The sequence below is a fragment of the Pogoniulus pusillus genome, chromosome 24 (genome assembly GCF_015220805.1).
Source record: "Pogoniulus pusillus isolate bPogPus1 chromosome 24, bPogPus1.pri, whole genome shotgun sequence".
Lineage (NCBI taxonomy): Eukaryota > Metazoa > Chordata > Aves > Piciformes > Lybiidae > Pogoniulus > Pogoniulus pusillus.
Window position 1 is genome coordinate 3,532,679 of NC_087287.1, and position 19,810 is coordinate 3,552,488.

Consider the following 19,810-nt stretch of genomic DNA (forward strand, 5'->3'; position numbering starts at 1 on the left):
CGGGGGGGGCATTCATGATCTCCCAGGACAACCTGTTTCAAGGTCTGCCTATTTTTAAGCTCTTGGTTTATAATTTAAAGGTTTTAGAGCTCTTGGTTTAGAGTTCACAGGTTCCTCGTTTGTTAACCTCCTGTTTTCACCTCAAATGCACAGGTTAGCTCTTGTCGGGGAGGATCAGTGGCTCAGGACATAAAGCAGAGGAGAAGGTAAGGTGAGAGCTGTCAGCAGCACTGACAGGAACACTTAATCACTATGGTGAGCTTTCAGAATGCCAGTTTTGCTAGGCCACATCCTTAAACCTTGGCAGAATGGTGAATTGGTGATTAATGATTGTAGCTGTCCTACCAAAGTCCCTGTGTTTGACTCAGTAAAACCTTGGGCAATGGCTGGCTCCTTTTTTACAGGGAAAAAAGCCCTGGGCTCAGTGTGCAGCTTTAGGTGAACCAAAGGTGGCCCAGAAATGGGACATTAAAATCTTCAGGATATTTCTTCTCTCTCTTTTGAGACAGTCTAGTTCTAGGCAGCCTAATTCCCTTTTCCACATTGGATGGACAGGTGAAGAATATCAAAGACTGAGTCTAGTGAATGCAGTCCAAAGGTGCTGATCAACCACTGAAAAAGTACTGCTAAATGCAGACTGCATTTTCCAGCCTGCAGAAATGAGCCTGCTGCAGTGAGTGTCTCCAGAAACGTTCAGAGCACACCTCTGAATCACTTGTCCTCCAGTTACCAGTAGAGAGGGGTTTATCACCCACCAGCTATGTAGCTGCACATTGGTCATAGGATCACAGGATGTCAGGGGTTGGAAGGGACCCAAAGAGATCATCCAGTCCAACCCCCCTGCCAGAGCAGGACTATACAATCTAGCTCAGGTCACACAGGAACACATCCAGACAGGCCTTGGAAGGCTCCTGTGAAGGAGACTCCACAACCTCTCTGGGCAGCCTGTGCCAGTGCTCTGGGACCCTTCCAGTCAAGAAGTTCCCCCTTGTGTTGAGCTGGAACCTCCTGTGCTGCATTAGGCTAGTGTCAAAGCCAATCTTGCTGGAGCTCAGCTGCAAGCATTTCTGAAAAGCAACAGTGAAGCTTGAGGGAGAATAAGAATCAAAAGGGGTTCAGGAGCACGTACAGGTGTGTGGGAGCATAGTGAGAGAAGATAGTCCAGAGCTGCAGCATATATCCATTGCGCTTTGTCCTGTCACAGGGAGCAAGTGAGCAGAGCCTGTCCTGACCCCCAGCTCACAGATATTTAGAGATGTTTATTAGATCCCCTCTCAGTCTTCTCTTCCCCAGACTGAAAAGCCCCAGGTCCCTCAGCCTCTCCTCATCAGGCATGTGATACAATAGTGTTACTTACTGAGTTTCCATCCCTGCCTTGCTAGCCATGCCAGGGGTGGAAGCATGAAAGGAAAGCAAGTTGCATGAGACAAGAGGCTGCCAGCCAGACTCAGCTGTGCACTTTTATGAGATTATAAAAATGGTGTGAAAGGGATTAACACAAATATTGACTTGGCTCTCAGTGTGTTGACAAACTGTCCCACACAAGCAAGGCAGTGTCATTTACAGACTGCTGTTTCTGTTCTCTCATCGGATACCCTGGGACCATTCCCAGAGTCAGAACATGAACACAGGCAGGGGAAGTCACTTCAAAGACCAAGCTGACCTAGATCTACATCATAAAGATGACTGCTGATAAAGCAAAAGCAACAGCTGTATTCTTCAAAGCACTGTGGGCTAAATGTATCAGCTGGGTCCATAGCTGAGCTGTCTTTGATATCTTCATTCAGTCTGTTTTGTTAGTTCTGAGTTGTGTTTGAAAGCAAATACACTGATCTGAAAAGCTCCATCAGAAGTTTATCAATGTGAGAGGTGGTCTGTGGAGTCTGATTTACAGTAGGCAAGTTGAAAAGGAGATGTGTTTCAGTGAAACAGAGCACTTAGAGAATCAACCAGGTAGGAAGAGACCTCCAAGCTCATCCAGTCCTAGCCAATAAACCAGACTGTGGCACTAAGTGCCCCATCCAGGCTTTGCTTGAGTGACTCTACCACCTCCCTGGGCAGCCCATTCCAATGCCAATCACTCTCTCTGCCAACAACTTCCTAACAACATCCAGCCTAGGACTCCCCTGGCACAACTTCAAACTGTGTCCCCTTGTTCTGTTGCTGGCTGCCTGGCAGAAGATGTGCTGCAGCTAGTGACTTCCAGGAGAAGATTCATGAAACATTCCTTCTGAAGCAGCAGTGCTTCCAAACTCCCCTGGCCTGTCCCTTTCCTAGGTCTGTCATGAAACTCAGCAATCCAAGTCTGACCTTTATTGCTGGAGAGAGCAGTTCTTCCCTCTTGGTCCCCCCACAAGCTGGTAAATGCAACAGAAACACCTCTTTCTTTCTGAACCTGGAGAAATGCAGTTGGCTTAAATGTCTCTTGGCCCTCAGCTTCTAGAGGCGAGATTCTCTGGCCACGTTAGTGTAGGATTTTTCCTCGCAGTTGTAACCAGGGAACTGGTGTCGGTGTCCTTTGTGGGTGTTTGTCAAGGTCTCATCTCTTCCACTTTTCTTTGCAATAATATTAGGCAGATTTTTTTCAAAGTCAGCCTGAAATAAAAAACAGAAGCAAATTACTGTGGTAGTTTGCAACTGCTGACAGTAAGAAAAAGTAGTTGTTGGTTTTTCTCCCCAGAAAAGTTCTAGATGAGTCACAGAATGTTAGGGGTTGGAGGAGACCTCCAGAGTTCATCAAGTCCAACTCGCCTTCCAAAGCAGGATCACCCACGCCAGGCTACACAGAAATGCATCCAGGTAGGTTTTGAAGGTCTCCAGAGAAGGAGACTATGCTAGGTGGAAGGAGGCAGTAGCTCAGTGAACTCCTCTCCAGGGTGTAAAGTGCAGTTTTGTCCCCACTCTGCTGCCAGAGCAGGGAGGGCAGGGAGAGGGTGGGCAGCCCCATAGGCCATCCCCACAGCTGCCACTCTCAGAGACCCCATTTCCCCTTGGGCACGCACAGGGGAAATGAGTAACTGATTACAGCCTGAGTGATCAGGGCTTGGCTGAGCTCGTTTCCACTCTGCAGTGCCTGAGTAATTCCCCTTGCATAACGCGGAGCAGTGCTTGCTGGCAGCTGCTCTGCTCTCTGTGTGGCCATATCCTGAGGGATGGATGCGCACAGGCACCTGCTGCTCCCCAGCTCTGGCACTCACCTCCCGCCTGTCGTGCCGCACACCGCACCACAGGGATGTCTTGAGGCTTTCTGACCAAAAGCAGAATAGGTTGCAGACTGGCTTAATCAACACTGGTGGGATATCTTCACCTTTAGTAGGTCCTGAAGGGAGAAAATCGTGGCACTTGAGTCTACAGAAAGCTAAGTGTGAGGCTTGGGAGCCTCAGCGCTCCAGGTGAGGAGGAGGGATAGGCACTTGCTGCCCTCTTCCACCCCTGTAGCTTATGAGCCGCTTGTTGTACATTTTTAAAAGCTCTTTTTAAGAGCTGAGTGAGATTCTTGTGTAACAGCATATTTGTATCTAGAACACCAACCTGTTAAAAAGCTTATCAACAGCCCTGCAGTGGCACAGCCTAGGCAGCCAATGGCACTGAAGTACAAGTAGGACAGGGAGTACCAGGTGTCTGCCAGCAGAGGCCTGTGAAGAGGTGAGAATCATAGAATCAACCAGGTTGGAAGAGACCTCCAAGATCATCCAGTCCAACCTAGCACCCAGCCCTAGCCAGTCAACCAGACCATGGCACTAAGTGCCTCATCCAGGCTTTTCTTGAACACCTCCAGGAACAGCGACTCCACCACCTCCCTGGGCAGCCCATTCCAATGGCAAATCACTCTCTCTGTGAAGAACTTCCTCCTAACATCCAAGAAAAGCAGCTAGTGATGACCAACAGGTATGTTTAAGTTGTCTCTTGACCGTGCTAGCAAGACATAGCCTGTGCTGCAGCTGTCCTAATCACCATCAATTCTATGTCTTATGAATCTCCAGCAGAAAGTCTATTTCAAGGGAGAGCTTGGACCACACTAACAGCTTGGTTTATGCACTTTGTATTATCTTCAGGATTTTTGACACTGTAAAAATAGGTTAGAAGTATAATTATCACGGATGGAGTGGGTCAGGCATTGGAATAGACTGCCCAGGGAGGTGGTTGAGTCATTGACCTTGGATGTGTTTCGATGTGGTGCTTGGGGATATGGTTTAGGATGCACCTTGTCCAGTAGGGTTATGGGTTGGACTTGGTGATCCTGAGGGGCTTTTCCAACCGCAGTATTTATGTGATCAGTGTTACCAGCCATATCCAGGAGGCTGGATGAGGCACTTAGTGCCATGGTTTAGTTAATTAGAAGGGTTAGGTGATAGGTTGGACTCGATGATCCTAGATCTTCCAACCTTGTTGATTCTGTGATATTCAGACACTAGTTAGAGCTGCTTCTCCTGTGGTGCTCTCCCGAGCTTTAAAAGAAACCAAACAGTGCATTTCACCTTAAACCCATTCAGAATGCAAGAATGCTCTACCAGGAGGGTTGGGCTTAGAATCACAGAATCATAAGGAATGAGAAAGCTTCTTTACAGCTTCCAGGAGTATAGAGTGTGAAGATATCAATAGAATCATAGAATCAGTCAGGGTTCAAAGGGACCACTAGGATCATGTAGTTCCAACCCGCCTGCCATGGGCAGGGACACCTCACACTAGACCAGGCTGACTTCAAAGGTCGCTTCTGCCCCCTACCTCTCTGTGATGCGTAGTCTGGCAGTGGCCCATGCTGCCAGCCCACTCAGCAGTTACGCAGGCTGCAGGCTGGGGCTGTGTGCTGTGCCAAAACCCAGGCAAAGTGGCAAGGACAGGGACAATACCTGTCTGGAGCTGCTGTGGCAGCCACCGTCGTCAGCACCTCGGTGCCGTTAGCCATTGTGCAGTTGAGAGTCGACAGCTGCAGGGGAATGGACTTTGTTGGCGGTGCAGGGTAAATGAAAGATCCAGTTCCAGTCCAAAACGCTAAGGTGATTCCAGCTAAGAGGCCTCCAATGGCACCCTGGGCAGGTAGGGAAAGACACTGATAAAGGTGATGTGTGGGGAGTGCTTCTCTGCTGTTGTGAATGAGGCAGAAGACAGCAATCAGTGGTTACAGCCTTTGACAGTGTAAACTGGTTCTGTTCCCCTTTTGAACAAGTATGCAGCATGGTTATGTTCTACCCTAATCACAGTTGAAGCAAACTTGTGATTATCAAAACTGCAATAGAGTTTTTTTGTTGCACTCCAGTAATGAGAGTTGAAGCAAAACCGTGATAGATCAAAAGTGTAATAGAGAGTTGAGTTTTACTTCTGGCTAAAGATGAAGGGACCACACAGGGGGCAATACGAAATGAGCCCACTTTGTGTTTTGCCTGAGTTTGCAAAGGCAGAGCAATTGAAATCATTTTGTGTCCCAAAGTGAGTATAGGCTGGGGTGAATGTTGAATTTTTTTTTTCTTTTTAATGGAAGACAAGAAAGTCAGAAGCAAAATTAACTGCAAAAAATACCCCAACTCCACCCATTCATGTGGATCTAATCACCAGCTATTCCATGGCTGGGTAGAGTTAAAGTCAAATGGGATCAATTCACTGGGAAAAAAAGACCCTAAACAAATCTTGGATTCCTCAAGACTCTAAATCTGAAAAGCATCCCAGCAAACCAAAGTGTTTTCAAGATTGAGTTTTAACCAAACACCACCAAGACATTTTCTTTTAGATAGGGATTTTTTTCCCCCTTACCTTCCAGTTAGCCCAAGGAAACAGAATTCCCAGGGTGAATAATCCCAGCATGGGCCCCCCACACATCCCGTGGATGGAGAGGGAAGCCTGTTGGATGCAGAGAAGAGACAGGAGCTTAGTGCAGCTGCTGAAAGGAATGTCACAGTTCTGGATTCAGTCTGTGATTTTTCACTGGGAAACATGGTGGGGGCAGAAGGGCCCAAGAGTAGTTTTGGTGCACGATTAAAGAGAGAATCACACCCAGTGTCATTTCCCAGCAATGAGTGATTAGCAAAGGAGCTGGGGGGTTTATGATTTATCCTTTTTCCCAGTTATTCCTGCCCTTAAAGCATCCACAGGAATTGTTCAGGCAACCTAGCAGTCCCCAAGCATCATTTGTTCAGTTCATTGTGTTTCTGAAGCAAGAGATACCTGCACAACTCCTCCCAGCAGTGATGCTGCTGCAGCCATTGAAGTGCACAGGACACCATACAGTATACCTGGGAAAGGTCAGGCAGTGAGGTTGTCAGTGCTGGTTAATAATAGGGTTGATTTCTAAATTCATCTAGTGACCAAAGTGATCAGGCAGCATGGAGAAGTCTGCACTTTAGGATTTGATGTCCAAAGTGGACCACTGAGTGTCTTGCAGGCAGTCCTGTTGTAGTTTTGGTTGCTTCTGTTTTCTCATGAAGCAGAACTTAACCCATGAGGGTTTGCAAAGCACAAGCATGTTTCTAAAGGAGTGGTGGAGACACCATCCCTGGAGGTGTTTAAAAGGAGGTTGGACGAGGCACTCAGTGCCACGGTTTAGTTAATTAGAAGGGTTAGGTGATAGGTTGGACTCAGTGATCCCAGAGGTCTCTTTCAACCTGGTTAATTCTATGAGTCTGTCTCTAGACTGTGCCCTTGAGCACTCAGAACTGTGAGACTGCCACTGGGTATAGAAAAATCTTGCTCAGTTTTCTCCTGGAGGAATAGCAGCTGAGGGCATGGATGGTTTTGCTGTTAAAGAAACAGCTGTTGGACCCCATCTAGGTTACCTACACAAGCCTTTGCTGATCCACGTGCTCATCTTCTCAGAGAGATTTGGGAAACATTTCTTGACTAGGTCTTCAAAGGTAACAGTTGCTAAAGCATTGATGCTGGCAGCTACTGTGCTGTAGGAAGGGAGAAGAATGATCAGTAGCTAGGAAGCAGCATAAGTTGTATTTATAGTGAAATGCTTCTCCTGTTCAGCACTAATAGTCTTCAAGAACTGTCCATTTTGTACTCTTCTTCACACACACAGCTGATGCTGGGGAGGTTCCTGTTCCATGTGTGACTGCTGGATGTGAGGAGGAAGTTCTTCAGCATGAGAGTGGTGGGAGCCTGGAATGGGTTGTCCAGGGAGATGGTTGAGGCCACATCCCTGGAGGTGTTTAAGGCCAGGCTGGATGAGGCTCTGGCCAGCCTTCTCTAGGGTAGGGTGTCCCTGCCCATGGCAAGAAGGTTGGAACTAGATGACCCTTGTGGTCCCTTCCAACCCTGACTGATTCTGTGCTAGAGGCTCTGCTTTATCCTGGCACAGAACAAGGTAGAAACTTGTCCTCTCTGACCCTTCAATTTACCAGTTTGCAAAGACCTTCAAAGTGTAGATGTGCTCCATAACAAAGATATTGTTCCTTTACAAGTCAAAGGATCTGCAGTGGCACACAGCTGAAACCTCAGTTCAGATTGACAGACCTTAGTGTCCCGCTGAATGCACAGGCAACAAACAGTCCTGGGACTCCTGGCATCGAAGAAAAGATATCCATAACAAAGTAGGGCATGAGCTGGGATAGAAGGGGCACAAAAAACAACACAAAGCAGTTAGTTAAGGATTTCCTGTGCATGGGACAGAGGTAGCTGCTTCTGAGCATGTCACTAGATTCAGGTGTAGCTACAGCTAATAAGGAGTGCTCGTGGAGGGGATGTTGTTTGGCAGAAGTGGTCAGATTAAGACTGCAGGAGTGCCAGAATAGAGGTGTCCTGGCCCTGATTCAGCACTCACCCTTAGTGCCCATGTGCTGAGAGGGACATAAAGCATCCCACAAAACATGAACAATCTCTGTGCTTGCTCTGTCTTGGACCAGAGCAGCTCCTAGGTTATAATAACGGGTATCAGTACCTGATCAGGGGCTGAAATGAAAGCAGCAGTCCAAGGGTCACAGCTCCTGTAATGAGAGTACATCACCAAACCACAAAATACTGCACACCCCAGGACTATCCAGAGGCCCAGTAAATTCAGGTAAAGTGCCCTAGAACAAAGGAGAGAAACTCTGCTTAACACAAGATAAATATGGAGAAGCTGTTAATAGCTAGTGAGGCTTGCAGGTCTCTTGCTGCTGGTGATGTTCTTGTGCCTCCCAAACATTTTCAGAGGCTGGATTTCAACAGAATAGATTGGTATCACCCATCATAACCTCAAGAAAATGAGGATGATTGCAGGTAGAAAAACAGCTGTTTGAAAGAGGGAAAAATGATAACTTTTATACTTGAGCCATGTGGGCAAGCAGTCAGCCTAGGGGTGGGGACACTGTGTAGTGGAACGTGTAGCCCTGCACAAATGAATGCTGAGCTGGAGGGGAGGTAGCAGGCTGGAGCCCTGTATGTCTGTGTTGACATTTCACTGATTACTTTGCCATTGATTCTGATTTGAATGGATTATTTATTGGTGTGATTTTATTCAGCTGGTGGTACCTTATACCATAGTGCCTTGTTAAATCAATAACTGCTTGAAGACAAGGCAAGGCACATAGGATTCCACTCAGTACATTTTCCCAACAAAGCTATAGGCAGCACAACTTTTCTCTGGACATCTTTTCTGTACTGTGCTTCTGAGGACAGCCTGACCCTCAGTTAGCAGTAGATAGGTACCCATTTGTCTTTCTGTGCTAACTAAAGCCATTTAGAGCCAGAGGGACTAAAACTGTCAGGACAAAATTAGTTTGCTATAATCCAGTGGAATCCCAATATTTGTTTAACATAAGTGACAGTGTAATTCCATGGCAGTATGTGTGACTGCTGCAAGGGGTTAGTGACAGGGGACTTACATCTTAGCATGCTTTTCTGATTTGCAAGAAATGCATCTCTGTATTGTGGACTGATTAACTCCATAGATCCCAAGCCATGTAAAGGTTCCCCCAATAACAATTGTCCAGATGGTGTGTCGCCTCAAAGGGTCTGTGTCAAAGCTGGAAGAGAGAAAGAGAAGCAAATCCTTCCATTTATTTGCACACTTTTAAGCCAGGATAAACATGAATCGTGTAGGCTCAGTCAGAGGACCAATTAATTGATGTAAATTACATTTTAAGGCTTTTTAATGCTCAGCTTGCAGCTGTGTGGCACGTTGCAGCAACAGCCTTGCAAACCATTCTGCCAGGGACTCTGCAGGAACAAGGCCAACTGCTGAACTCCAAAAGTCCTCCATGCTCTTAGTTACATCATCATGCTGTGTTGCTGCCTTGGCAAGAAATTGCTTCAACTGCAGTGTTATCTTTTATTAACAATGAAATCTCATTACTCAGTGCTTCTAAGCAGTGCAAGTGCATCTTTCTGTCTTGCATCTGTCGTCTTTGCAGTTCTGCTGATCTTGAGAGCACACCAGATAAAGTTTGACCTTGCTGCTAGATTCTGTCAGTGACTTGCCCTGATCAATTAACTCTTCAGTCAAGGCCACAAACAGCCAAAGGAAGGTCGGTTTGCTGTCCCAGGGCGCTGGTGTATTACTGCTAGATGCTGTGGTGAGTGTGCTGCAAGTGTTTTATGAACAGAAAGTGAAAAAATACATGTATTGGAAGGAATAATTGGGTTGTCTTTGGAGCTACAGGAAGAAAAATGGCACAACTCCCTTTCAATTCAGCAGGGCTTTGATTTCTGCAAAAGGGGTACCAGAAAGAGAAGTTAAACTCTGCTGAAGGTCAGCTGTGTTCCCCTAGACTGAAGACACAGGGAATGGTTTTCTCTGTGTCCAAGGCTGTTCACTACTAGCGTGATAATCATAGAATCAACCAGGCTGGAAGAGAGCTCCAAGATCATCCAGTCCAACCTAGCACTCAGCCCTATCCAGTCAACTAGACCATGGCACTAAGTGCCCCAGCCAATGTTTTCTTGAACACCTCCAGGCACGGTAACTCCACCACCTCCCTGGGCAGCCCATTCCAATGCCAATCACTCTCTCTGAAGAACTTTCTCCTAGCATCCAGCCTAGACCTGCCCTGGCACAACTTGTGACTGTGTCCCCTTCTTCGGCTGCTGGTGACTATTTTTTGCCTTAGTGAGGATAAGATTTCTGAACACTGAACATGCAAAAAGAAAAGGTCTGCACCATTTGTTCCTTACTCAAATATGTTTAGTCGTGATCCTTCGTAGGCGTTTTCCCAGACCTTAGCTGCTCCACCGTTCAGAGTGGTTCCTCGAATCAGCACCGTCACGAAGCCAGCCACCATCACAAGCATTTGGAATGCATCTGTCCACACCACAGCTTTTAATCCCCCCTGAAACAATCAGAATCTGTATGAGCTTCCCTCTTGCTCAAATGGAGTGAAAGGTAGAAGGACCTCTTCTTTCAGGAGCTGTATGTACAGTTTCCAGCAAACCAGGACTCTTTTGTGTATTCTCCCATGATGGTTGTATTTTTGCAGGTCAGAAAATGGTTTGTCTGCAGTCACATGAGAATATTTGACCTCCAGTTAAACTTTTGTTCCTACAGCATTTAGGGAATACAAGCTGGCTGCCTTGTACTTCCCATAGACTCTGAATACTTCTCAGGATCAAACAGACCACAGTTAGACCAACAGAGAATAACACCACAAAATTTGCAGGTCACTTTTCTTCCATGGCTACATTAGTATTGGATCAAACCTGTGCTAGGACAAGACAGTAAGTGTTTTTGGCAAGGTTGGAATGATATATTGACAAATTCATAAGTGGTAATTTTTTAAAAAATGAGATATTAGGTCATGTCCTGAGCCTCAGGGCTCTGCCACTTCCAGTGTGATGTTTGATCTGGAGCCTTAAAGTTGCTTCCACTCAGAAGCAAACTATCCTGCTGATTATCCTCCCTTGGGTGTATCACTTTGTTCTTGGTCTGGGGTGGCACCAGAGGCACATTTTTCATGGCAATGTTTTTCAGTCTATACCTTGTTATAGATAAAAGGAATCATTGAATCAACCAGGTTGGAAGAGACCTCCAACATCATCCAGTCCAACCTATCCCCCAGCCCTAGCCAAGCAACCAGACCATGGCACTAAGTGCCTTATCCAGTCTTTTCTTGAGCACCTTCAGGGATGGTGCCTCCACCACCTCCCCGGGCAGCCCATTCCAATGCCAATCACTCTGTGAAGAACTTCCTCCTAACATCCAGCCCATACCTACCCCGGCACAACTTCATCTTCTCAAAAGTTTTAGTGTGGCATGAGGTTATCACCTCCTTATCTGGACTCTGCCTCAAGCTGTGTGGTTAAAACTTGAGATGTGCAGCAGAGGATTTGAGAGAAATATTTTTATCTCTAACCAGACCACAGAGTCTAAAAGAAATGTATCTCTCTGTTGTCCTGCTTTAAACTTCAGTCACTTGGCCTGTGTGTAGAAGCCACCCTTCTGCAGCAGCCTGTCATGTCTAAAAGATGGTTAGCAGTCTGTGCTCCAGCTGTTCACTTCCATCTGCTACGTACCAGAGTGCAGTAGAAAGTGCAGACAAATCCTGTTGCAACTACAGAGCCCCAGAGATCGAATCCAGTGACTGTGGAAGCAAAGAAAACCAACTGGTTAGCAAAGTGGGGGTAGGTGGTCTGGGTGGTAACAGAAAAGCTGTCATCCTTTAGCCTTAGAAGGATGGGAAGAATTACTGATTTTAAACTTCAGACTCTCTTAGGAGCTTTGCTGGATTGTTCCAGGTTTCTTAATGCTTCTGGATACTATTTTGCATTGTTGTCTTCTGGTAAATTGGATTTAATTAACTTCCTATCTTGCAAAAGTAATCTATAGGAAGAGTAATTGTATGAACATCATGCCTATGGGACATAGCTTTCTAAGCAATGCTCTCCTCCTGTTCCTAGCCCAGAATTGTCTCCTGAGAAATCAGCATCTTCAGACACTTTCAAAGAATCCTAAGGGGAAAAAAACCCCAAACAACCCAGCCTCAAACTAAATCCCATTCCCTAAAACTAGGAACAGTTTAACACTCAGATGTGCCGCATTAAGGCAATTTTGCACGTTCATTTTTCTTCACAAAATTAATTTATACAAACTTTGGTTTTCCTTACATTGAAGTGAGGCTGAAAGAGCTGTAGTCGTTTAGCCTGGAGCAGAGGAGGCTTATTGCTCTCTGCAGCTCTCTGAAAGACCATTGTAGTGAAGTGGGCGTTGGTCTCTTCTCCCATGTAACAAGCAACAGGACAAGAGGAAATAGCCTTAAGTTTAGAATGGATATTAGGAGCAATTTCTTTATTGAAAGGATCAGCCACTGGAACAGGCTGCCCAGCAAAGTGGACGCTCCTAGAGGTGTTCAGAAATTGCCTAGGAATGGCACTTCAGGACGTGGCTTAATGGTGGACTTGGAAGTGTTGGGTTGATGATTTGACTGCATGATCTCAGAGATCTACAACTACCTGAAGGGAGGTTGTGGCCAGGAGGAGGTTGCTCTCTTCTCTCAGGTGGCCAGCACCAGAACAAGAGGACACAGCCTCAAGCTACGCCAGGGGAAATTTAGGCTCGAGGTGAAGAGAAAGTTCTTCACTGAGAGAGTCATTGGACACTGGAATGGGCTGCCCGGGGAGGTGGTGGAGTCGCCGTCCCTGGAGCTGTTCAAGGCAGGATTGGATGTGGCACTTGGTGCCATGGTCTAGCCTTGAGCTCTGTGGTAAAGGGTTGGACTTGCTGATCTGTGAGGTCTCTTCCAACCTTGGTGATACTGTGACACTGTGATCTTTTTAAACCTTAATGATCTGATGAACTGACGAACATGTACTGCCAGTTAAGGTTCAGTTAAGCTCCAGAGGAAGGAAAGGAAGCTCAGCACTGTGTGAGAGGTGGAGTTGGGCAAACTGGATTCCATGGACAAGGAAAAGAACTTCCCAATCTATTCCAGTGAAGCCTTGGTGAAACCTGGTGTGCAAAGGGGATTTAGAAGTGTTTGTGCAGAGAGCAGCACAGCATTCAGCTGCAGGGGATGGAGTTATGCCCATGGGAACATGAACACAGGAGACAGAGAAGGGGGAACCAAAGTACAGAATGCGGTCTTGGATCGTCAGCTTGCACTGTGAACTTTGTCAGGACATTGAGAAACTGTTCATTGCTAATGCCTTTGGGTGGTTGCTGAGTGCAAAGGAGAGCAGGACAGCAAACACTGGGCTCCTGGAAATGTACTGGTGTCAGAGAGACCTGCAGAGTCAGGAACACAGAGCTGTGAGGGGCAGGCAAAAGCCTTCTTTCAGGACTCCTGAGGCATTACTAGTTTTAGACTTCTTTGTCTGCTTTCCTCCCTTAATTCAGGTTGTCTTGTGGTGTGGAATAGCCATGTAGTGCAGAGTGGGAACCCACCTTGGTTGAGAGCCAGTGATGGAGCATAAACCACTATTCCTGTGTAAAGGACCTGAAGGAATAAAGGTTCATGAAAAGCAAAAGAAAAAAGCACTCATTAAAAAAAAAACAAAGTAAAAACCCCACATGTATGTGACAGCTTAGTGATAAGGCTTCTTTTTAGAGTGAGGCTCAGAGCAAGACATCAGATCTGGAGGTCTCTTTAGATCAGCTTGTATTGCACATGTCTGTTTTAGCCTTTTACAAAGCTTTGATTTAATGGGGCTACATATTTCACCCATTGCTAAGATGACTAAAATATCCTTGTCAAATGGCAAGAAGAACTCTCAGGACAGCACAAAGAGCAATGCAGAGATAAGGCAGATTCATCTTGGAAATTAAACTGCCTTTGTTCCATTCATTCCCTTTCAAAGCAGCTGACTCAGTGCCCTTCCTGTGTATGCTCTGTCTACACTGAGGGAGAAACAAAGCCTGGAAGTCAATTGGTGTTTGTATCTGTTACTGAAGTGTTTGGAATTAATAATCTGGGATTTATGGAGAAAGAGATGTCTTCCAGTATCCCATCAAATCCCATAACTAGTGTCATCTTTTGAGATGGTCCCTGCTGGGACCTGGAAATCTCCCCAGGAGATGCAGTGTGCAGCAGCTTTCAAATGAGCCACCCCAGCGTCTCAATGAGTAACTGGTGAATTAAGTGTGCCCAGTTCACCTCATCCAGCTTCTTAAGAAAGGCTGGGTCCACTGATTTGCAAAGAGAAATGAGCATAATGAGACCCAGAATTTGAGAAGCTGTGAGTCCAGTACAACATCCAGGTCAGGCATCTAGACTGCATTTTTATTACCCTAAAGAGGAGAAAGCTCCAAAGTTTGGGAAACAGCTGTGCTGTCTTTTTAATATACACAGCCCAAGTGAAAAATAAGGAAGAGCACTCATTGAAACACCTCATTGTAAAAAAAATGTGCAGTTAGAGATCAACCTCAGTCAATGTTGTGTGGAATTAGCACCAGCAACGAGGGAATGTCCTCTTACCGTCTGCAGGATGTAGATCAGTGTTGCAGCAAGACGGACAATCTTGTTAAATCTTAACTCCAAATACTAGGGAAGAAAGAGGAACTTGAGTGAATTGCACACGTAGCATCCGTGACACAGCTATTAACCTTCTGTTTGCCCCCAGTAACAGCTTGTTGTGCAAGGAAAATTACTGGCAACTGGCACTACTGCTGTGAGTAATGAGCAGGAGAGCATCAGAGAATTACATTGGAAGACGTTCAGCAGTACCATAGACTTCAAGTTGGGTTGCTGTACACAGTATCTGCTTGTACTGGGAATAACTGAAAAAGCCTAGTGGTTACAAGGGAAATGGATTTCAGCTTCTTGGAAGTGTATTGCAGCTGCATGAAGAGAAAAGCTGAGGTTATCTCTAGGAGAAATAGCACAGTTTGACTCCTGTAGTGACAGAAGTGACAGTGGGACGGATGCAGAAGCAGCAATTGAGTTTCACAGTGCTTGAGCTGTGCTGGTTTTCTCACTTGCTTGAGGCCAGATCATCAATATCAGCCTGGAGAAGAGAAGGCTTCAAAGAGACCTTATAGTAGTCTTCCAGTAACTGAAGGGGGCCTACAGGAAAGCTGGGGAGGGACTGTTTACAAGGTCTTGTAATGACAGGATGAGGGATAATGGGTTTGAACTGGCAGAGGGGAGATTCAAACTGGATGTTAGTGCAGGTGGTGAGACACTGGCACAGGTTGCCCAGGGAGGTTGTGGATGACAGAATCACAGAATGTGATCTTCAGTCACATTCTGTGATTCTGTCATCCACAACCTCCCTGGAGGTGTTCCTGCCTGTGGTAGGGGTTTGGAACTGGATGAGCTTTGAGGTCCCTTCCAACCTAAACCATTCTATGATAATATGAAGAAGCAAGTGGGCTTCTCATAGACTTCTAGGTGGAGGTAGAGAACTGTTTCAAATTACCATGCAACTGTAGAAGGAGATCTTGGAGTCTTTCAGCAGTCTCTTCAGGTGCTGTATACCTTTGTGCTCCCCAGCACTCATGAGGCACAGGCTGCACAAATCTCGAGGCATAGTACTTCCAAATCAGTTTCTTTCTTCCTGATTTTGCTTATCACAATATGCTAAGGGTTGGAAGGGACCTCATGAGATGATTGATTCCAACCCTTCTGCCAAGGCAGGTTCAGTGTCTCTTGCATGCCATAGAAATAAACAGCTAACTTAGGGAACTTCACTTCTGTCTTGGAAGTCCGCAGAGTTGTGTTTCCAGCAAGCTTGAAGGGGCTCTCTGGCTACAATGATACCTCTCTTTGGTAATTCAAATAAGAAAAGTAATGGATTTTCTCATCTGATCCCAAAAAGACCTAGAAAATGCAATTACTTGTGACAAGGGGCACAGGTAGTCCATCTGACCATTTTCCAACCTGTAACTGAAATAGCTCTGCCTGGGTATTTGGATAGGTTTGACCTAAGCCTCTCCTTGGGTTTGGGCTTTCTGTTACCAGGAAGCTCCTCCCAGATTAATTTGTTTCTCTTCTTTGAATTCATGCTTAGCTGAAACTGCTCATAAAGAGAAGCAACCACATTTGCAGCAGCTGATTACAGTGACTGAAAGGTCATCCCCAGATGTTCAGTAGCTGCCCATTGGGTGTGCAGACAAGGAGGGCTGCACACTGTGCTCCTAGCAATAACATCACAAGGACTCCTGATTCCTTGTATTTCTTTTTGGCTGCTACTGTATTCTAGGAGGGATGCCAGTCAAAAGCTCTAGAAAATTCAGAGGCCATTTGTGTTATTTCTTAGAGACTCCCTGGATTCATTCTCCAGCCCTGAAGTTTTCTTTTTAGAATGAGGTTTCCCATCATCTTCTTTATCCCCTATCCCCACCTCACCTTTCTCATTATCAAATAGTCCATCATCTTTATTATAATGGCCAAACTGCTAAATCTAGACCAAGATTGAATTGGATACTACTGAACTTGGTTCTTAAAGTCTGTCTTTAATATTTGTTCTTTAAATGGACTGAAATAGTTACTTATAAGATCAGAGGCATTTGGATATGCTTTAAATATCTTCCAGCTGCAAGTTAATTTGGTGCTGGTGTGTAAACCCGTATCCTGTTTTTGCCATGTACGCATAACAGAATCTCTGAGCTCAGTTTTTGCTTTCAACTTATTGCAGTAGGAATAACTGCTTTGAATAATGCAACCTGTTCCTCAAAAAACAGCTCATGTATTAATGTTCTTTGCCATATGTGCATAACAGAATCTCTGAGCTTAATTTTTGCTTTCGAGTTATTGCAGTAGAAATAACTGCTTTGAATAATGCAACCTGCTCCTCAAAAAACAGCTCATGTATTAATGTTCTTTGCCATATGTGCATAACAGAATCTCTGAGCTTAATTTTTGCTTTCGAGTTATTGCAGTAGAAATAACTGCTTTGAATAATGCAACCTGCTCCTGAAAATAGCTCATATATTAATGTTCTTTGCCATGTTTGTGTAACAGAATCTCTGAGCTCAGCTTTTGCTTTCAACTTATTGCAGTAGGAATAACTGCTTTGAATAATGCAATCTGTTCCTGAAAACAACCCAGGTATTAATGCTCTTCACCATATATGCATAACAGAATCTCTGAGCTCAGTTTTTGCATTCAACTTATTGCAGTAGGAATAACTGCTTTGGATAATGCAACCTGTTCCTGAAAACAACCCAGGTATTAATGCTCTTCACCATATATGCATAACAGAATCTCTGAGCTCAGTTTTTGCATTCAACTTATTGCAGTAAGAATAACTGCTTTGGATAATGCAACCTGTTCCTGAAAACAACCCAGGTATTAATGCTCTTCACCATATATGCATAACAGAATCTCTGAGCTCAGTTTTTGCTTTCAACTTATTGCAGTAAGAATAACTGCTTTGAATAATGCAACCTGCTCCTCAAAAAACAACTTATGTATTAATGTTCTTTGCCATATATGCATAACACAATCTCTGAGCTTAATTTTTGCTTTCAACTCATGCAGTAGGAATAACTGCTTTGAATAATGCAACCTGTTCTTGATAACAACCCAGGTATTAATGCTCTTCACTGTATATGTATAACAGAATCTCTGAGCTCAGTTTTTGCTTTCAACTTATTGCAGTAGGAATAACTGCTTTGAATAATGCAACCTGCTCCTGATAACAACCCAGGTATTAATGCTCTTTGCCATGTATGCATAACAGAATCTCTGAGCTCAGTTTTTGCTTTCAACTTATTGCAGTAGGAATAACTGCTTTGAATAATGCAACCTGTTCCTGATAACAACCCAGGTATTAATGCTCTTTGCCATATATGCATAACAGAATCTCTGAGCTCAGTTTTTGCTTTCAACTTATTGCAGTAAGAATAACTGCTTTGAATAATGCAACCTGCTCCTGATAACAACCCAGGTATTAATACTCTTCACTGTATATGTATAACAGAATATCTGAGCTCAGTTTTTGCTTTCAACTTATTGCAGTAAGAATAACTGCTTTGGATAATGCAACCTGCTCCTGAAAACAGCTCATGTATTAATGCTCTTCACTATATATGCATAACAGAATCTCTGAGCTCAGTTTTTGCTTTCAACTTATTGCAGTAGGAATAACTGCTTTGAACAATGCAACCTGTTCCTGATAACAACCCAGGTATTAATGCTCTTTACTATATATGCATAACAGAATCTCTGAGCTCAGTTTTTGCTTTCAAGTTATTGCAGTAGAACTAACTGCTTTGAGTAATGCAACCTGCTCCTGAAAACGACTCAAGAATTAACACTCTCATTCTGCAAAACACTGCAGAATCTCTTCTGCCAGAGATTTTTTTTCTCTCAGGTTATCTGTTTGCATGACATTGACTTATGTTGGAATAATGGCCTTTGGCAATAATTTTTGCTTACCTCATAAGTGCTTGTAATGCCAGATCTGTAAAACACAGGTAGAAAAAGTTCAGCAGTAAAAATGATGACGAGGGCGTAGGAGAGAAAGAACAGCACAAAGGCTGCCCCGTAGCGATAGACTTCAGAGGGTGTCCCCAGAACTGTTACTGCTGACATGAAGCTTGTTGTGAGAGAGAAAGCTATTGGTCCACATGTCATCTGCCTGCCACCCACCAAAAACTCCTTTGAAGTTTTCTTCTTCCTCTCTTTAACAGCAAAAAAGACTCCGATGCTGGCACACACTAAAAATAGTGCTGCAAAAACAGCATAGTCCCAAGCCACAAAAGTTTTGACTTCTGGAGCTACAAAGTTTGACATAGCACCAGCTGGACAGTTCTCTGATGGAAGAATCTGGTCTTCTGGAGCTGTTGCTCTGAACAGATTTACTCAGTTAACAGCAAAATTGAAGCTTATCTGTAGCTCATCGATGGCAAGCAATAGGCAGACTTTTCAGCTAGGAGATTTGGGGGGTGGGGGTCAATCCAGTTCACTTCTAAGGACGAAAAAATGAGGAAAGGATGAGTTGAGAAGGTGCTGAATGCTCTTAGACCCCAGTGCTACTGATGCTTCTGCCAGGCAGGCTGGAGTGGGGGGACCCAGCTGTGAAATCTGTAGTACACTCCCTTTTTATCTGTGAGGTTTTAATTTAGAGTTAAACATTAGCCTGACACATTGGCTTGATCTCATTCTCTCCCAGCCTCTCAGTGTCCTTAAATAGTTGATTGAGAACAGTAAAGACAGAAATAAAGGACAGTGAACTGAAGGAAAGCTCAGTGTAGGAGCTGTGGCATCACTGGTGAGTGTCTTTTCAGCTGAGCAGTGCCCTTGGATGGCTAAAAACTAAAGCTGAACTGATCAATGATGGGGTTCAGAATTGTCCTTTGGCTTTCAAAATGTGCTCCTTGGTAGACACTCAGGAAATTAAGGCTGCCCTGAAGAACTGGAACCTTTAATGGTTTAAAGTAGCTGTGGCGCTTTCTCGCTTGCCTTGGTGTGTTTGGGAGCCCAGGAGACCTCCCGAGGAGCAGAAGTGTGGTTTGTGGTGTGATGTCTGAGGACGATCTTCAGTTAGAAACTAATTTTTCAGTGACCACTACTAACAGCACTTTTACTTAGAGTTTGCATGTGTAAGTAAATAAAGCTGCCCAGCTGGCTGCACAGCGATGTGGGTTGGATTCCAGGAGGCTTTTCCCAACAGCAGAATTCCTAAATGCAAGCCTGCAGAGACCTTTGTAAACAATTTCTTTAAATTAGAAGTGGTGTCTCTAGCAGAAAAGTGCTTTTTTTGATGCTAGTATTTTGTACAGACAATAGAAAAAGAGCTAATGGAATAATGAACTGGAAGTCAAGTTGGAAATGCAGCTTTGTGTTTTGATGAGGGCCTCTCATACACTTCCAGCAGAGCTTCCTGGTGGTACTCAGAATAGCCAAATTCTTTTAGGAAGTGCCCATCACATGGTCAGTTAACATTGGGCAGATGACAACTGAGCTCATCCAGGAGGGAGTTCTTTGGGCAACACCATTAGAGGTGATGAAAACAGAAGGTA

The 19,810-nt window shown here is 44.8% G+C and overlaps 1 protein-coding gene across 1 annotated transcript; it reads right to left on the reverse strand.

The window, feature by feature from the left end:
- Window positions 1-1,938: 1,938 nt before the first annotated feature.
- SLC5A12 (solute carrier family 5 member 12) lies at window positions 1,939-18,581 on the reverse strand. Its single transcript, XM_064163085.1, has 15 exons — window positions 18,225-18,581; window positions 14,319-14,384; window positions 13,289-13,340; window positions 11,422-11,489; window positions 10,087-10,241; window positions 8,799-8,939; window positions 7,874-8,003; window positions 7,450-7,538; window positions 6,772-6,884; window positions 6,160-6,227; window positions 5,749-5,835; window positions 4,851-5,029; window positions 3,532-3,635; window positions 3,198-3,319; window positions 1,939-2,595 (listed from the first exon to the last, which is right to left on the reverse strand). The coding sequence occupies exons 1-15, from the start codon at window positions 18,579-18,581 to the stop codon at window positions 2,440-2,442; spliced, it is 1,887 nt and encodes a 628-aa protein (XP_064019155.1). The 3' UTR covers window positions 1,939-2,439.
- Window positions 18,582-19,810: the final 1,229 nt, after the last annotated feature.